Source organism: Manihot esculenta, chromosome 4 (assembly GCF_001659605.2).
Source record: "Manihot esculenta cultivar AM560-2 chromosome 4, M.esculenta_v8, whole genome shotgun sequence".
Lineage (NCBI taxonomy): Eukaryota > Viridiplantae > Streptophyta > Magnoliopsida > Malpighiales > Euphorbiaceae > Manihot > Manihot esculenta.
In genome coordinates, this window is record NC_035164.2 from 30,068,638 (window position 1) to 30,081,652 (window position 13,015).

A 13,015-nucleotide genomic window follows, 5' to 3' on the forward strand; every position below is an offset into this window, starting at 1 on the left:
GCCGGCGACAGTTCTGGTGCCGGCAATGAGAGGAGGAAAGGCTCCTAGATAGGTTAGTACAAAAAAAGGTAGATCTAGGGTTTTAAAACCCTAAAGAGGAAAAAATTAAATTTGAACCCTAAAATCAGGAAAGACTCTGATAACATGAAAAATTTAAAGAATTCTTGTATTTCACTCTTAATCTTTACAATTGGTTTATATGACTATTTATACACAAAGAATTATATCTAAACAGGAAGTAAATAATCAAATAATAATTACAAAGATAATTAAAAATCCTAATCAAATCAAATCATATCCCTAAAATCAGTTAGGATTAACAAATAAGTCAACAGATTCAAACTGAAATAACTGACCAAACTGAATAAATTCGAAATTTCATTTCTTTCCCCTTACCGGTTTGGTTTTAGTTTTAAGAAATTTCAATTATTTTGATTTAATTTGATTCGATTTTGATAAAAAACATATTAGTAACCGAATTGAATTAAATAGTTATTTTTAAATAATTTTGTATGGATGGGTATATAAAGTTAGAAATTTATTATTATTATTATTATTTTTATAGTTTTTAATTTAAAATTTATTATATTTTCTGGTATATATTATTTAATGGTTATTATTAAAAAAAATAAGATTAAAACACTTTAATTAAATTTTAAAATACTGAAAATAAAGTTTAAAATTAAAAATCTAATTAATTAATCAAATTAATCACAGCGGTTCGTTTAGATTTGATTTTTTTTACCTTTGTTTTCACAAATTTATAAAAATTAAATTTCAGTTTATTTAACTAGATTTAATTTTAAATTCAACTTACTGATAACACACCGATGGATGATTTTCTCCTATTGGGATAAAAATCACAAGGCTTGGCTTAGAGAGGATATTTGTGGATGACCTTCAATTTTTTTTCAATTCTTTTTCTTTTGGTTTTGGCTGTTTTGGGGCATGAAGCCAAAATTAGATCTAGTTGGGATGCTCCACATCTGAAAATGATGTTTTGTCAATGAAGGTAGGTACTGGAAGTGTTGACCATCCATTGTTCTGAATCTCAAGTGGAAGCCAACATCAAAACACCCAATCTGGAATTCATTAACAACAAATGAGGGAGAATGAAGCAAAACTAAGAACATACATTTACACAAATTCTAACTGGGCACCAATTCAAACTAGGAAATATACATAATGACCATCCATTGTTCTGAATCTCAAGTGGAAGACAATCCATGCTTGTCTGTTGGTTCTGGACAACTCAATATGATGCAAAAATCACAGCATCTTGTCACCCATTTGTCTCGTAGCCTTGTTTGAGTTGCTGAAATATTTACTTAAGCTAAAGTTAGATTAGCAAATATAATTATCTTGTGTTGCAGGCAGAGGTTGGTCGAAAGTAGCTGAGGGTGACAATCTATCTTTGCTGAAGGGACTCTCTATTTGCTTTAGTCTGCTATTTCTGTGGGGTGGCATAAGGTTTATGCTTATAATATAGATTTTGTGTATTGGTCAAATGGGTAGATTCACCTATCCAGCGCCCTCCAGCTGCCTATTCTTGGCCCCCAAGCCCCTAACAGAGAGCAATCTCACAGTCAACTAAGAATCCACAAGTTGGATTACCAACTTCTCTAATGCCAACACTTCATATTCAAACATCTCGCTTTGACACTTCATATATATACACCCCACTTAGGAGGTATGTGCTGCAAACACACAGAAAGAAAACAAAAACGATGGGCAAGTTTTGGGGAAGCAGCAGCTGGGGGATTCTTGCAGTATCTCTGCTAGTGTTGGGCGTTTTGGTGCCAGAAGGATGTTGTCAAGACACCTCTTGCCTAAACCAGCTTGTTCCTTGCCTCAACTACCTTAATGGAACAGAAGATGTACCCAGTAGTTGCTGTGATCCTCTACAAAATGTAATAAAATCAGACCAACAATGCATATGTAGTATGATAAGCAACCAAGGTAGTAATCAAGCTGAGCAGGCTGGAATCAATGTTACTGAAGCTCAACAATTGCCTGCTAGATGTGGAATCCATGTCAATCCTCTCAATTGCCTTTCTTCTGGTATATATCTTCCTTTCTTTCTTCTTTCTATACCATTTTCTTCTAAGAAATGCTTATCTGTACTCGTATATGATGGATTTCATTCCGAATTAAAGAATTCACTTTTCTTTGTTATCTAAATCTTTTTATGTGTTGATTTTTTGTGCCAGGTTCTCCTAATACCAAGAACTCAGTTGATAATTCTTCAGGGATTGTGTTGTTCCCTTGTTGGAGCATGATGGTAGCCGCAGCTTTATCAATTGCTCTTCACATTTTGTGGTGTAAAGCTGATTGATAGCTTAAGACTGGTCATGGAAATACAAGCAAAAATGAACACTTGAGATCAATAGAGAGTGTGTTGATTTTTGTTACTTTCTTATAATTTTCTTATTGTTACTATTATTATTTTCTAAGCATAAATAAGTAAATTATTGGTTGAGATTCCATATTCCTTTCTGATGCTTTAACCTTGTGTTTAAGTGTAAATACAATATTTAAAATCAACATACACCCAGTAACACTTACAAACAACAAGGTTTATAGTAAATTTTTTTTTCTTCTCAAAGATAATTATACCATTGAAAAAGGCCTAGACCCATTACAAGATAAGCCCAGTAAAAATCAACATACACAACACAAGGCTCACCAATAAAAATAGTTCAAATATTCTAAGGCTAAAATTTTATTTTATAATAAAATTCCAATGGAATTTGGATGAATGATTGGATGCCACGTTTTAGCATAGTTCAATTATTAATAAGTTTGAATTTTTAATAATAAAGTTTTTCTACACTAAAATAAACTATTAATTAATTCCCCGCCCAAAAGTCCCTTTCTCTTTATTTCCCGCGTCACTCGAAGGGCCCCACCTTTTTCTTCTGATTGAAGGGTCCCACATCTAACTTTTCCATTTGTTTCAAACCGTTATATTCTTCCACGTGTTCTATGTTGGTTGCTCACTTAATTAATAATTTATTTTTTTTCGAATAATTAATAATTTAATTAAATTAACTGAAAAAGCTTTTTCTGGATCACTGCTCGTATGTTGTAGCTGTTGGCTTCCACTTTCCACAAATTTGAGCTCCGTCAGCTGTTTCTGGTTGTCCTCTGCAGGCTTTAAGCTTTAGGGTTTGAAGGGATCTCTGCAACCGTCGAAATGAGTTTCCAAGATCTGCAAAATGGCAAAAGGTCTTCCGCCGCTGCTTCTGCAATGTCCAGAAGCCCATCCCAAGCTGTTGCCGCCGGTATTTTCCAGATCAACACCGCTGTTGCTGGTTTTCGTCGCCTTGTTGATGCCATCGGAACCGCCAAGGACACCCCCGAGCACCGCCAGAAGCTGTTAGTTTTCTGTTCGATTTTATTGCTATTAATTGCTTCTTCTGTAGATGAATTGGACTATAATTAACGGAGATCTATCTGCAGGCATAATACAAGGCAGCGGATTCTGCAGTTAGTTAAGGATACTTCTGCTAAGCTCAAATCTGTCAGCGAAACTGATCACGATGCTAAAGTTAACGTACGACTCGGTTTCCCTACCTTTTTCTTTCTTTTAATGGCTTATGAGATAGATAATTGTTGATTAACATTTAATTTTTCCCTGGTAATCTGGGAAATTGTTTAGCCGAGTAAGAAAATTGAAGATGCGAAGCTTGCAAGGGATTTTCAAACTACATTGCAAGAATTCCAGAAAGTACAACAGCTTGCCTCCGAGCGCGAATCCACTTATTCCCCTTCTGTTCCTTCGTCGTCTCTGCCTGTCGCGTATTTTACTATTTTGCTCTTTCCTTTTTTTTTTTTCCTCCCCATGTTTGTCTGAGCATTTGGTTATCTATTGATCGCTGCCTTCTAAGTTTGGTGCTTGATCCTTTTTGGGATACAGGTCCGGCTCAGGTGAATATGTGGCACCTGGCATGGATCAGGATACCCAACCTTTTCTTATGGAACAGAAGAGGTGTGTGTATTATTCCTTTCTGATTTCTCCAACTGCAATCGGTAATCATTTGCCAACAAGTCTCTAATTTGGTTATTTCTAAAATATTTTCTATGTTATAAATGCAATAGTTCTACCTATTATCCAAAAAAGAAACTAGTTCCACTTATTATCCGAAAAAGAAATTAGTTCCACTTATCATTACTTTTACTTTCTGGCAAGCTTGGAAATTCCTTTGGCTATGATTTGATGCTTTGGTGCAAAACATACAGGCAAGAGGTGTTTCTTCTGGATAACGAAATTGCCTTCAATGAGGCCGTAATTGATGAAAGGGAACAAGGCATTAAAGAAATACAAGAACAAATTGGACAAGTAAATGACATATTCAAGGATCTAGCTGTTCTAGTTCATGAGCAGGGTGTGGTTATTGGTAAGTTGCACCATCTCTAGAAGATGAACTATTCTCCTTTATAAGCTCACTCTTGATTGACGCTGGTGGTCGTGGAACCTTTTTGTATTTCTTATGCATATCTCATGAATGCATTGCAGATGATATCCATTCCAACATTGAATCTTCTGCTGCTGCAACAAATCAAGCAAAAGTTCAGCTTGCAAGGGCTTCGAAAAGTGTGAAATCCAGATCCTCATGGGTAAGTAGTCAATCTTATTAAGATGAAGCATTAAAGGATACCATCAGGCAAAGGTGGCTTTTTACATGTTGATCAGTAGTTGTTTATTGCCCATTTGGAAGAAACTAGTTCAATGAGGCTACCGGAAAGTTCAAATATAGTTTACATTCCCTTGATTTCCGAGACCAGCTATTAACTGACCATAGTTTTGAAGGAAGGGTGAAAAATACTAATGGTTCTATATAGAGATACTTAGAAACATTTATTTTTAATTATTTTCTAAACATTTTGAAGTGAAGTTTCTCATATATAATCTTCTAGTGAATAACTCATCTCAAAAGGAGCCTCAAAACAATATTAAATAAGGATAGTGGGTTTGTTCATATTGTTTTGTTGATTTTTTGAAAATTTTTTCTTTCATCTGAAGTGGGATTTGATTAAAATATGTGAATGGATAAATTAGAGTATCACTTTGGTGTCACAGTAAAATTACTCCATTTGTCTTCCATCCATGTGTGACATGGAGGTCATGGATTTGAGTCACAGAATAGCCTCTTTTGTAAAGCAAGGGAAAAGCTACATGTATTAACCTTAGAGCCACAAGTGTATGATGCTTCATGCAATAGGTATCTTTCTATATGAATGGACAAATTATACTGAAGAAAAGCTATAGATTATGCTCATCTGAGAGAAAAAAGGAAGACTTTTCCTTTTCTGATCAGTGTCCCCTAAAGTTTCTATTTGTGGCCATGATGGTGGTAAAAGTTTAAATATAAATGTGATGTACTTTTGAGTGTAGCTATGCGAAAATGAATTATAAGTTATGGTAGTTGAATCTATTATGATGATGTGTTTTCTTTTATATTTCAATTACCCGGCATTGGCTAATAGCTATGATGCTGTTATTCCTAAGGATAGAGTTGTATAAATAGTATAGTGTTGTATTGGACAAATCATCAATTCATTAAATATAACAAATGTTTCTCTCTAATTCTTTCTTCCATTTACTTTTATCCCAATTCCCCTTCTGCTCTGTTCTGCTATTCCCCCTACTTCACCTTTCTTCTTTTCTTCTTCCTCAATTCTGGAGTCTTGCAACGTTATGCAGAAACTTACTACTTAAGAATTGGTATCAGAGCTTGACTTTGATTGGGAATTGCATAATGAATAACAAGAATCTCTATGATTTTCTTCCCAATTAACTTTCTCTTTCTCTTGATCCTTCTTTCTTTCTCTCTTATTTCTCTTCCAGATTGATTATAAGGTTTCTATTTTTGTTTTTTCTTGTTCCAGAACCCTTTTACAGGTTCCTTTCTTTCTTTCTTTCTTCCGTTCCTTGTTTCTTCTTCAATTTCTTTTCTTCCCCTATTTCTCTATTTCTTCAATTTGGTTTTGCAACCTTCTGAGGAATTTCCAAGGGGAAAAAAAGAAGGAACATGGTAGAAATTTAGAGAGGAGATGCAACAGCTAGGCTTGAGACCAGGAGCGCTATTCTTGAAGAATATTGGGTGTTAACGACAAGAGGGTTCTTCCAACCCCAAGCAAGTTGTTAATTCCTCAGAAGGGATTTACAAAACTCTGGTTTAATAAAACTCCATCTTTTGGTTTTAGGAAAGAACCCTAACAATAGATGAGAAAAGAGATAGAAATTAGAGAAGAGAAGAAGATAGAACAGAGAATAGAGATTAGAGAGAGAAATAGACAGAGAAACAGGAGGCAATTGAGCGAAGGAATTGATATTTTACTGATTGGAAAATTGTATAACGATACCAGACTTTTCCAATAACTGCTACTAACAACTCAGCTTAACATTTATAACTACCTAACAGTTTTCCCTCCCAGACTTAGAATAACAAACATTCTCTTCAGTTCCTTTTAACTATTAATCTCCCTCTAAAACTCTTGAATCAACTATTCTTGTCGCAGCTCTATTCCTATACCTTTTCCTTCTACATGTAACATTTGGCTCCCAGTCCAAACATTATGCATGAAGTCTATTGGGATTTGCTTCTTCTGCAACCACAATGGGGATTCTAGCCTCAATACAGCATTGCCATTGGAAATAACAACTGTTGAGAAAGAAGAAATAATGAATTGACATTTCAAGGTGAACATGCTAAATGATGAACAAAACCATAACCAACTGAAGATAGACTGGGAAATATGTCTTGGTGAACATTCTTTGTCGTAATTTAACAAGTATACAAGTCTTGAATTCCATAACCAATTTAAAAATGTAAATGACATAGAAAACCCCAATAGTTTAAATATAGTTTGTGACTGTTTCTATCTTATTTCCCTTCTGGTAAGAAATGAAATTTATTTTAATAATGCTGTTTATTTTTTGCAGTGTTGGTGGCTACTGGGAATTTTTATACTGGCAGTGGTCATCGTTCTCCTCATCCTCATTATGTAGTGAGTACATATATGCAGCTGTGGCATGCCTTCCCCTATGAAAGTGTGTTTTGTGATTTTTTTTTTCTTATCATTCTGTTAGTTCCTTTTTGAATTATTTATCTAATTTAAAAGTATTAGAGTGGAGTATTGGTCATAAACTTTTTCTTCTCCAATTTTGGTCTTTCGAAATGGTTTTTGTGGGCAACAGTGCTTTTGTAAATGGATGATTGTTTGTATTAATTTAGCACAAAACAGAATAAATCTGGCTGTTATTTTTTCAGTGTTTGCATATAAACAATAATGCAATTTTCTTGTGCGCTTAAGGAACAGCAGAGCGATTGTTTTTTTTGAGTATTTCTTTATAATAGAAATTGATTCATAAAGCCAGTGTTTGGTTCAAATTGTAGGGGAACTTTTTTTTTTCTTTTTGGGTGCAGGAGAACTGCAATGCTAACCTGGGGACTTGCTCCATCTTGATCTGTTTGTAAGCAGGCTCAACTCTAAAGCTCCTCTCCTTTGACTCAAGCCCAATCAAATTTTATGTGCTTTCTTTTTCTGAATCCCTTGTTCATACCCTCATTTGCCACTAGCATATCTTTATTATATACATGTGTGTGAACTGAGAATTTTATTGATAAAACTTGGTAGAGCTTCCCTGAGAAGGTATGAGAACAACCAGTAGGACAAGATCTGGCCTATTGGCTGATTGCCTACAAGGCTACTACTTCGGCAGTTATATCCTCCCCCCCCTCCCCCCCTTGAAAGATTGTAATTTCATTATGGCCTTCAAACAGAGTGATCAGTACAATAGGGTTTGGCCCAAAAACAATACAACCTAGCTAAAGACCAAAACCAAGTCTTATAACAGAAGGCCTAAGGCCCAAACGAAAGAAACCCCAAGTTAAACTTGGTATTCAATCGGGGATCAGAAGCATAACCCTGCAGCAGGCAGCTCAACTCTGCCACCAAAACGAACAGCATGGACCTCCATCTACTGGTGCCCATTCATCTCCCAGTTGGAGATTTCCAAATCAAATCATGGAAAGAAACTGTCTCAGCTAGACCACTGAGGACCCAAGACCCGTCCCATGAAGACCAAGACATGCAAGTATAGGTGTGCTGCAACAAAGGAACTCGTAAAAAAAAAAAAAAAAAATCATTGGTGAGGGGCGCAAGCGTTGAACTGTTTGGCGAATTCACTCGTGTTCTTTTTTCAGATCAATCTGGGACCTTGCAAGTTACCAACAACATGCAAAGGATTTTATACCCTTTTGCTGGACCAGGACCAAAAAGAGAGCAGGCTTTGAGTTCCTCTAGCCAATCCCTATAAAATGTAAAAACAGAACCCCCATGGAGGAAGGAAAAAACCAAACATTTGAAAAGCAGCTCCACATAAATGATAAAATTCCTCGTAATAACAATCCAGTTGCAAACAACAATAAAACAAAACTATATTCACACTCTAACCCTACAATATCGAACCCCTCTCATTAGGAAAGAAGATCAATTGGCATACTTGGAATAAATAATGAAAGGTAGAATTCTTCTTTGATTACGAGGTAGATATGAGATTCGGACCTTTTAATAATTATTAAATTAAATAATTATATACAATTTAATAATAAATGTATATGTAGAAAAATACACTTGTTATTAAAATTATATCTCACAGTAAATAGGTGTATTAAATAAATTTTGCCCTCGTTAGAAAGAATTTTGTACTTACTAAAGTTTAATGAATAAAATTATTTATTATTGTTACATTGATAATTAAAAAACATATTTTATTATATTTTCTATAAAATATTATTTTTATTTAATATTAAAATTTTAATTTAAAATTAATAATAAATAACCATATTTCAACCTTAATCTCATCAATATTCAATTGTTTATAATTGTTTCATACGTGAATGCCAAATAAAAAATTTTGTTTATTAAATCAACGGGTTTGATTTCACCGAGTAGAAATCTTAATTTATTTTTTAAAAAGAATATTTATTTAATGTGATTTAATCAAAATATAATAATTTAATCAGGTGAAAACGTCAACAAAATGAGTAGCAATTGAAGGGTAAGAAGAAGAAGAGGAGATCTGAGTGATCATCCCTGTGAGTCATGTCTCAAAAGTCATCAGCAAGCAGCTGTGTTGTTCAAAATCAAGAATCCAAATTCCAATCATGGGAACCCTAATTTACCAGATTTTCTCCTCCTCTGCTCTCCTCTCTCTCGGTCTCTACCACCTCTACTTCACCATCCTCACCTTCCTCAAATCCCCTCCCTCTTTCTCCGCCCGACCCCACCACCCTCTCCCTTCCTCCTCCTCCCGTCTCAAACACCTCCACCTCTACCTCCTCCTCCTCTGCCTCCTCATCGCCATCTCTCACCAAATTCTAATTTCCTCCGACTCCGATCCTCTCATTAAAGGCCACACCCCTGTCCACCTTTTCTCCTCCTTCCAATCCGCCGCTCTTCTTTTCTTCTTTTTTCTTGTCTCCGTTGCTCTTCTTCTCTCCGAAACTACAACTCTTTTCCCTCTCCCACCTGATGCCTTCTTCGCTCTGGGTTCTGCTCTCTTCTTATTGCAGTATTTCGTCTCTTCCTCTGCTGCTTCCGTTCAGACCTCTGATCTCCAAGCCAAATGTGACTCTGTTTCTGCTCAAATTTCCGCTGTTGTTGCTTTCCTCTGCTCGATTCTCGCCTTCCAGCCCAAGTTCTTTATAGCTGATGTTGGGTTGGCTGCCGCCATTTGTTTGCAGGGGCTTTGGGTCCTTCAGACTGGGCTTTATCTTAATGTTGAAGCGTTTATTCCTCAGGGTTGTCATCGGTTGCTTGATGTGGTGAGTGGGGTTGAGAGTTCTACGGAGTGTGATCTGGAGGAGTCTAGGTTGAGGGCTGTGGCTATTTTGGATCTGCTTTTTGTGGTTCACGTCACGATTGTGGTTCTTATTGTTATGGTTACATACGCAGTTATGGCTAGGACTAATGGAACCAGGAGATTGGGTTCATACGAGGCGTTGCCTACTATTGCTTCTGATTCTAATCTTATTCAGATGAAGGCTTTGACCGGCACCCAGGCATGAAAGTTTGAACCTCGATGGTGCTGTGATTTCCTCTTGATTTTCCTTCTTCTTCTTCTTCTTCTTCCTCCTTCTTCTTTAAAAAGAAAATATCTTTTAAGTCGTTTCTTATGATTCTTTATGTTATTGGCAAATCATATATTGTATAAGTTATCTTTTAGTTTATCTCAATTTTATAATCTCCTGGAAATAAAAGTCTCTTCTTTTTATTTTATTAAACTAATTGGGAGCGCTCTGGTATTTCAATCTCACTGATGCTATTACTCGTAATTCCTTTCCACTGCTATCTGGTATTGTGTGTACTTCCTTTTGTCCTTTTTTTTTTTTGCTGTATTTATTTTGTGCAAGGGTTTTGACTACTTGGTTCTTTGATAGTGCAAATTTCTTATGCCCACATGGCCTGTTAATATTTTCTCTCTCACTGCTAGTAGTGATGTTCATATTTCAAAAAAGAATAAAAAATGTCTTTTAATATGTAAATGAGGGAACCAGTATCTCATAAACTAGATTTTACATCATATCGTTCAATGCAACTTGTTCACTTATTTACAAAATGGTATTATGGTGCTAATTCTTACATTTCGTGTGCCCAAGATCGCTTCTATTATGCTCCATGTTCAGTGATAATGAACGCATAGGTGGATTTGAACGTGTAGTATGCCTTTCCTAGATAAAGTGAAATACTGGTGAGATTCTGTAAATTTGTTGGAGTTGTAAGACTGGGACTGCAAGATGGTGATTTATGTTGTATGCTTATTTATAATGACTTGAAAGTTAGTGCACTTCATATCACAATGCACTTTGAATGCCACCTTTTCTATCAGATATAATGATGTTTAATTCTTGGTATATGCATTTGAGTTGGTTAACTGGCCGAACTTAAAGGTAAATTTTCAGCATCCTTTGGGTTCTTGGCTCTCTGTGATTTTCTTCATTCTCTAAATCACAATGGCAAATCTATTTCATGAACTTTGGTGGTTTTTTAATTGGAGTTTGCAAGCTAAACATGGGCATTTTATAATAATTGTTGGTTTTAGGTCGGTTTGAATATTTCATCCCATATAATGTCAAAACAGAAACATCAACGTTTACATCATCATTGTAAGTAGTTAGTTGATATGTTATTGTTTGGTTGCCAAACGTGTGCTTGTAGTAATTGGGGGGAAAGAGGAATATTCACCTGTTTAATTTGACTTGTTTCAAGGAGGAAACCTACTATATGGCATATTTGTTTATATTATACAACTTGTTCTATTTTGCAATGCATTTGGAGTAAGAAGAGGTTGTCCTTACTATGTCATTATTTTCTTGTGTTGGAAACATCCGTAAGCTTGAAAATGAAAATTTGTGAAATATACTAGATTGTCTGCTGCTGCCTGCTGCTGGATCAGACGAAGATTGTGATCCTATGTGTGCAAATTCCTACTTGAGGATTGAGATCCTCGTCTGCAGGTTACAATCATATTACTTGATGTTTTCAGCAAATTTCAGTGTTCCAAAGCATGAATTGGTCGGGAAAAAGAAGAGGTTTGTGGTGACCTGAAAATTTTGCAGCTTTTCTTCTTATTTCTCTAGAAGATTAAGCAAAAGTACTTCCTGGGTGCTACCCAAGTATTGTTTCTCTATCAGCTTTGCTCTCCCTCTCTATTGATCCAAGGGATGAAAGTTACGAAATTTTGAGAGGTTGATATCAATTTATGCTACTTGCTATAGCAAAGCTTAATCCAATTAAGTCTGTAGTCTTTTTGCAAAAAAAAAAAAAAGAATTTCACTTTAATTGCAACTTTCTCTGGACTTTTTCTTGGAATGGCATGAGTTAGTTCAGTGACTTTTTTTTGGAATGGCATGAGTTAGTTCAGTGCCGTAACGCCTAGTAAGGCATTTTCTCTTCCCCTGTTGAAGATCCTGTAACTCCTATCTTCCAAATTAACCTCCTATGATGACAAATGTGGTATTATGGCCTCGATCCATCAACTCTTGAACAAGTGTCCTTTTTTGCATTCCTTGGATTAATGTACGCCCTATTATAGTTCTTGCAAAGTTTGATACCAAATTATAGTTTTCGTTTTTTTCCCTATATATTTTTAAAAATTTAAGATTATCTTAAGACTTTCCTTATTGCTTTCTAAACAAATGTTTAGGATTGTTCTTGGATTTTCTCTTAAGATAAAATCAAGAGAATGTAAAATAATTTAAAATTAAATTTTCTAAATTTTAATTATAATAATATTACAATAATCAAATTACTTTTTCTGAATTATTTTTTTCAATGATATTAAAATGTGTTTTTTTTTTCTTGAAAAGCTCTTTTAACTCCAAATGTCAATTTTCTTTTTCTCTCTCCTTTTATCATTTCAATGTGGTCAAACTCAATTAAATATTTATTAATCAAATAAAATTTCAGAGTTTAAAATTCCAACTAACTGAGAGTAATTAAATTTAAAATTTTAACTATAAACACAAATCTTAAAACCTTTTTTCATTAAAAATAAATAAATAATTGCTTTGTGGTCATCAGTTTGATTGAGATAGAAATTTTATAAAACAACGAGAGATTCGTTAGCCACGTTTATTGTTAAATGGATGATTGCAATGCAATTAGGCCTTTTTCACCACCGCTCTCCCGCGTCACATTCACAGCGCCCCTTCCTTGTTCTCCTGGTTGAACCCCTTGCTTTACCTGGCTTTTGGATTTTCCCAGAGGAAAACGATCAAACAGTTGCTGCGCAATTTCTCACATTTGGCTGCCAAATTGAGCCTACCATCTTAGTAAGATTCAGCGCTATAATTGAAGCAAATTATTCATAGTTCAACTTAGCCAAATTTATTTTCTAAATAAGTCAAAATATATTCTAATTTTAGTCTTATTTAATAAATGATTCAACTTTTTAACTTGTTAATATTCAGTTAATTATAACTCACAAACCCATTTATTTAAT

General features: G+C 34.9%; 3 protein-coding genes across 3 annotated transcripts; all 3 read left to right on the top strand.

Moving 5' to 3' along the window:
- The first annotated feature begins 1,679 nt into the window (after positions 1-1,679).
- LOC110614040 (non-specific lipid transfer protein GPI-anchored 30) lies at positions 1,680-2,486 on the top strand. The gene is made up of 2 exons (XM_021755488.2): positions 1,680-2,061; positions 2,211-2,486. Exons 1-2 carry the CDS (start codon positions 1,728-1,730, stop codon positions 2,333-2,335), a joined length of 459 nt encoding a protein of 152 aa, XP_021611180.1. The 5' UTR covers positions 1,680-1,727; the 3' UTR covers positions 2,336-2,486.
- Positions 2,487-3,059: 573 nt separating this feature from the next.
- Positions 3,060-7,655, top strand: LOC110612902 (syntaxin-22). Its single transcript, XM_021753746.2, has 8 exons — positions 3,060-3,378; positions 3,463-3,556; positions 3,662-3,801; positions 3,920-3,991; positions 4,243-4,400; positions 4,520-4,620; positions 6,950-7,014; positions 7,434-7,655. Coding segments are annotated over exons 1-8 (813 nt in total). The 5' UTR covers positions 3,060-3,196; the 3' UTR covers positions 7,435-7,655.
- Positions 7,656-9,046: 1,391 nt separating this feature from the next.
- LOC110612499 lies at positions 9,047-10,299 on the top strand. Its single transcript, XM_021753261.2, has one exon. The coding sequence runs from the start codon at positions 9,177-9,179 to the stop codon at positions 10,077-10,079; it is 903 nt and encodes a 300-aa protein (XP_021608953.1). The 5' UTR covers positions 9,047-9,176; the 3' UTR covers positions 10,080-10,299.
- Positions 10,300-13,015: the final 2,716 nt, after the last annotated feature.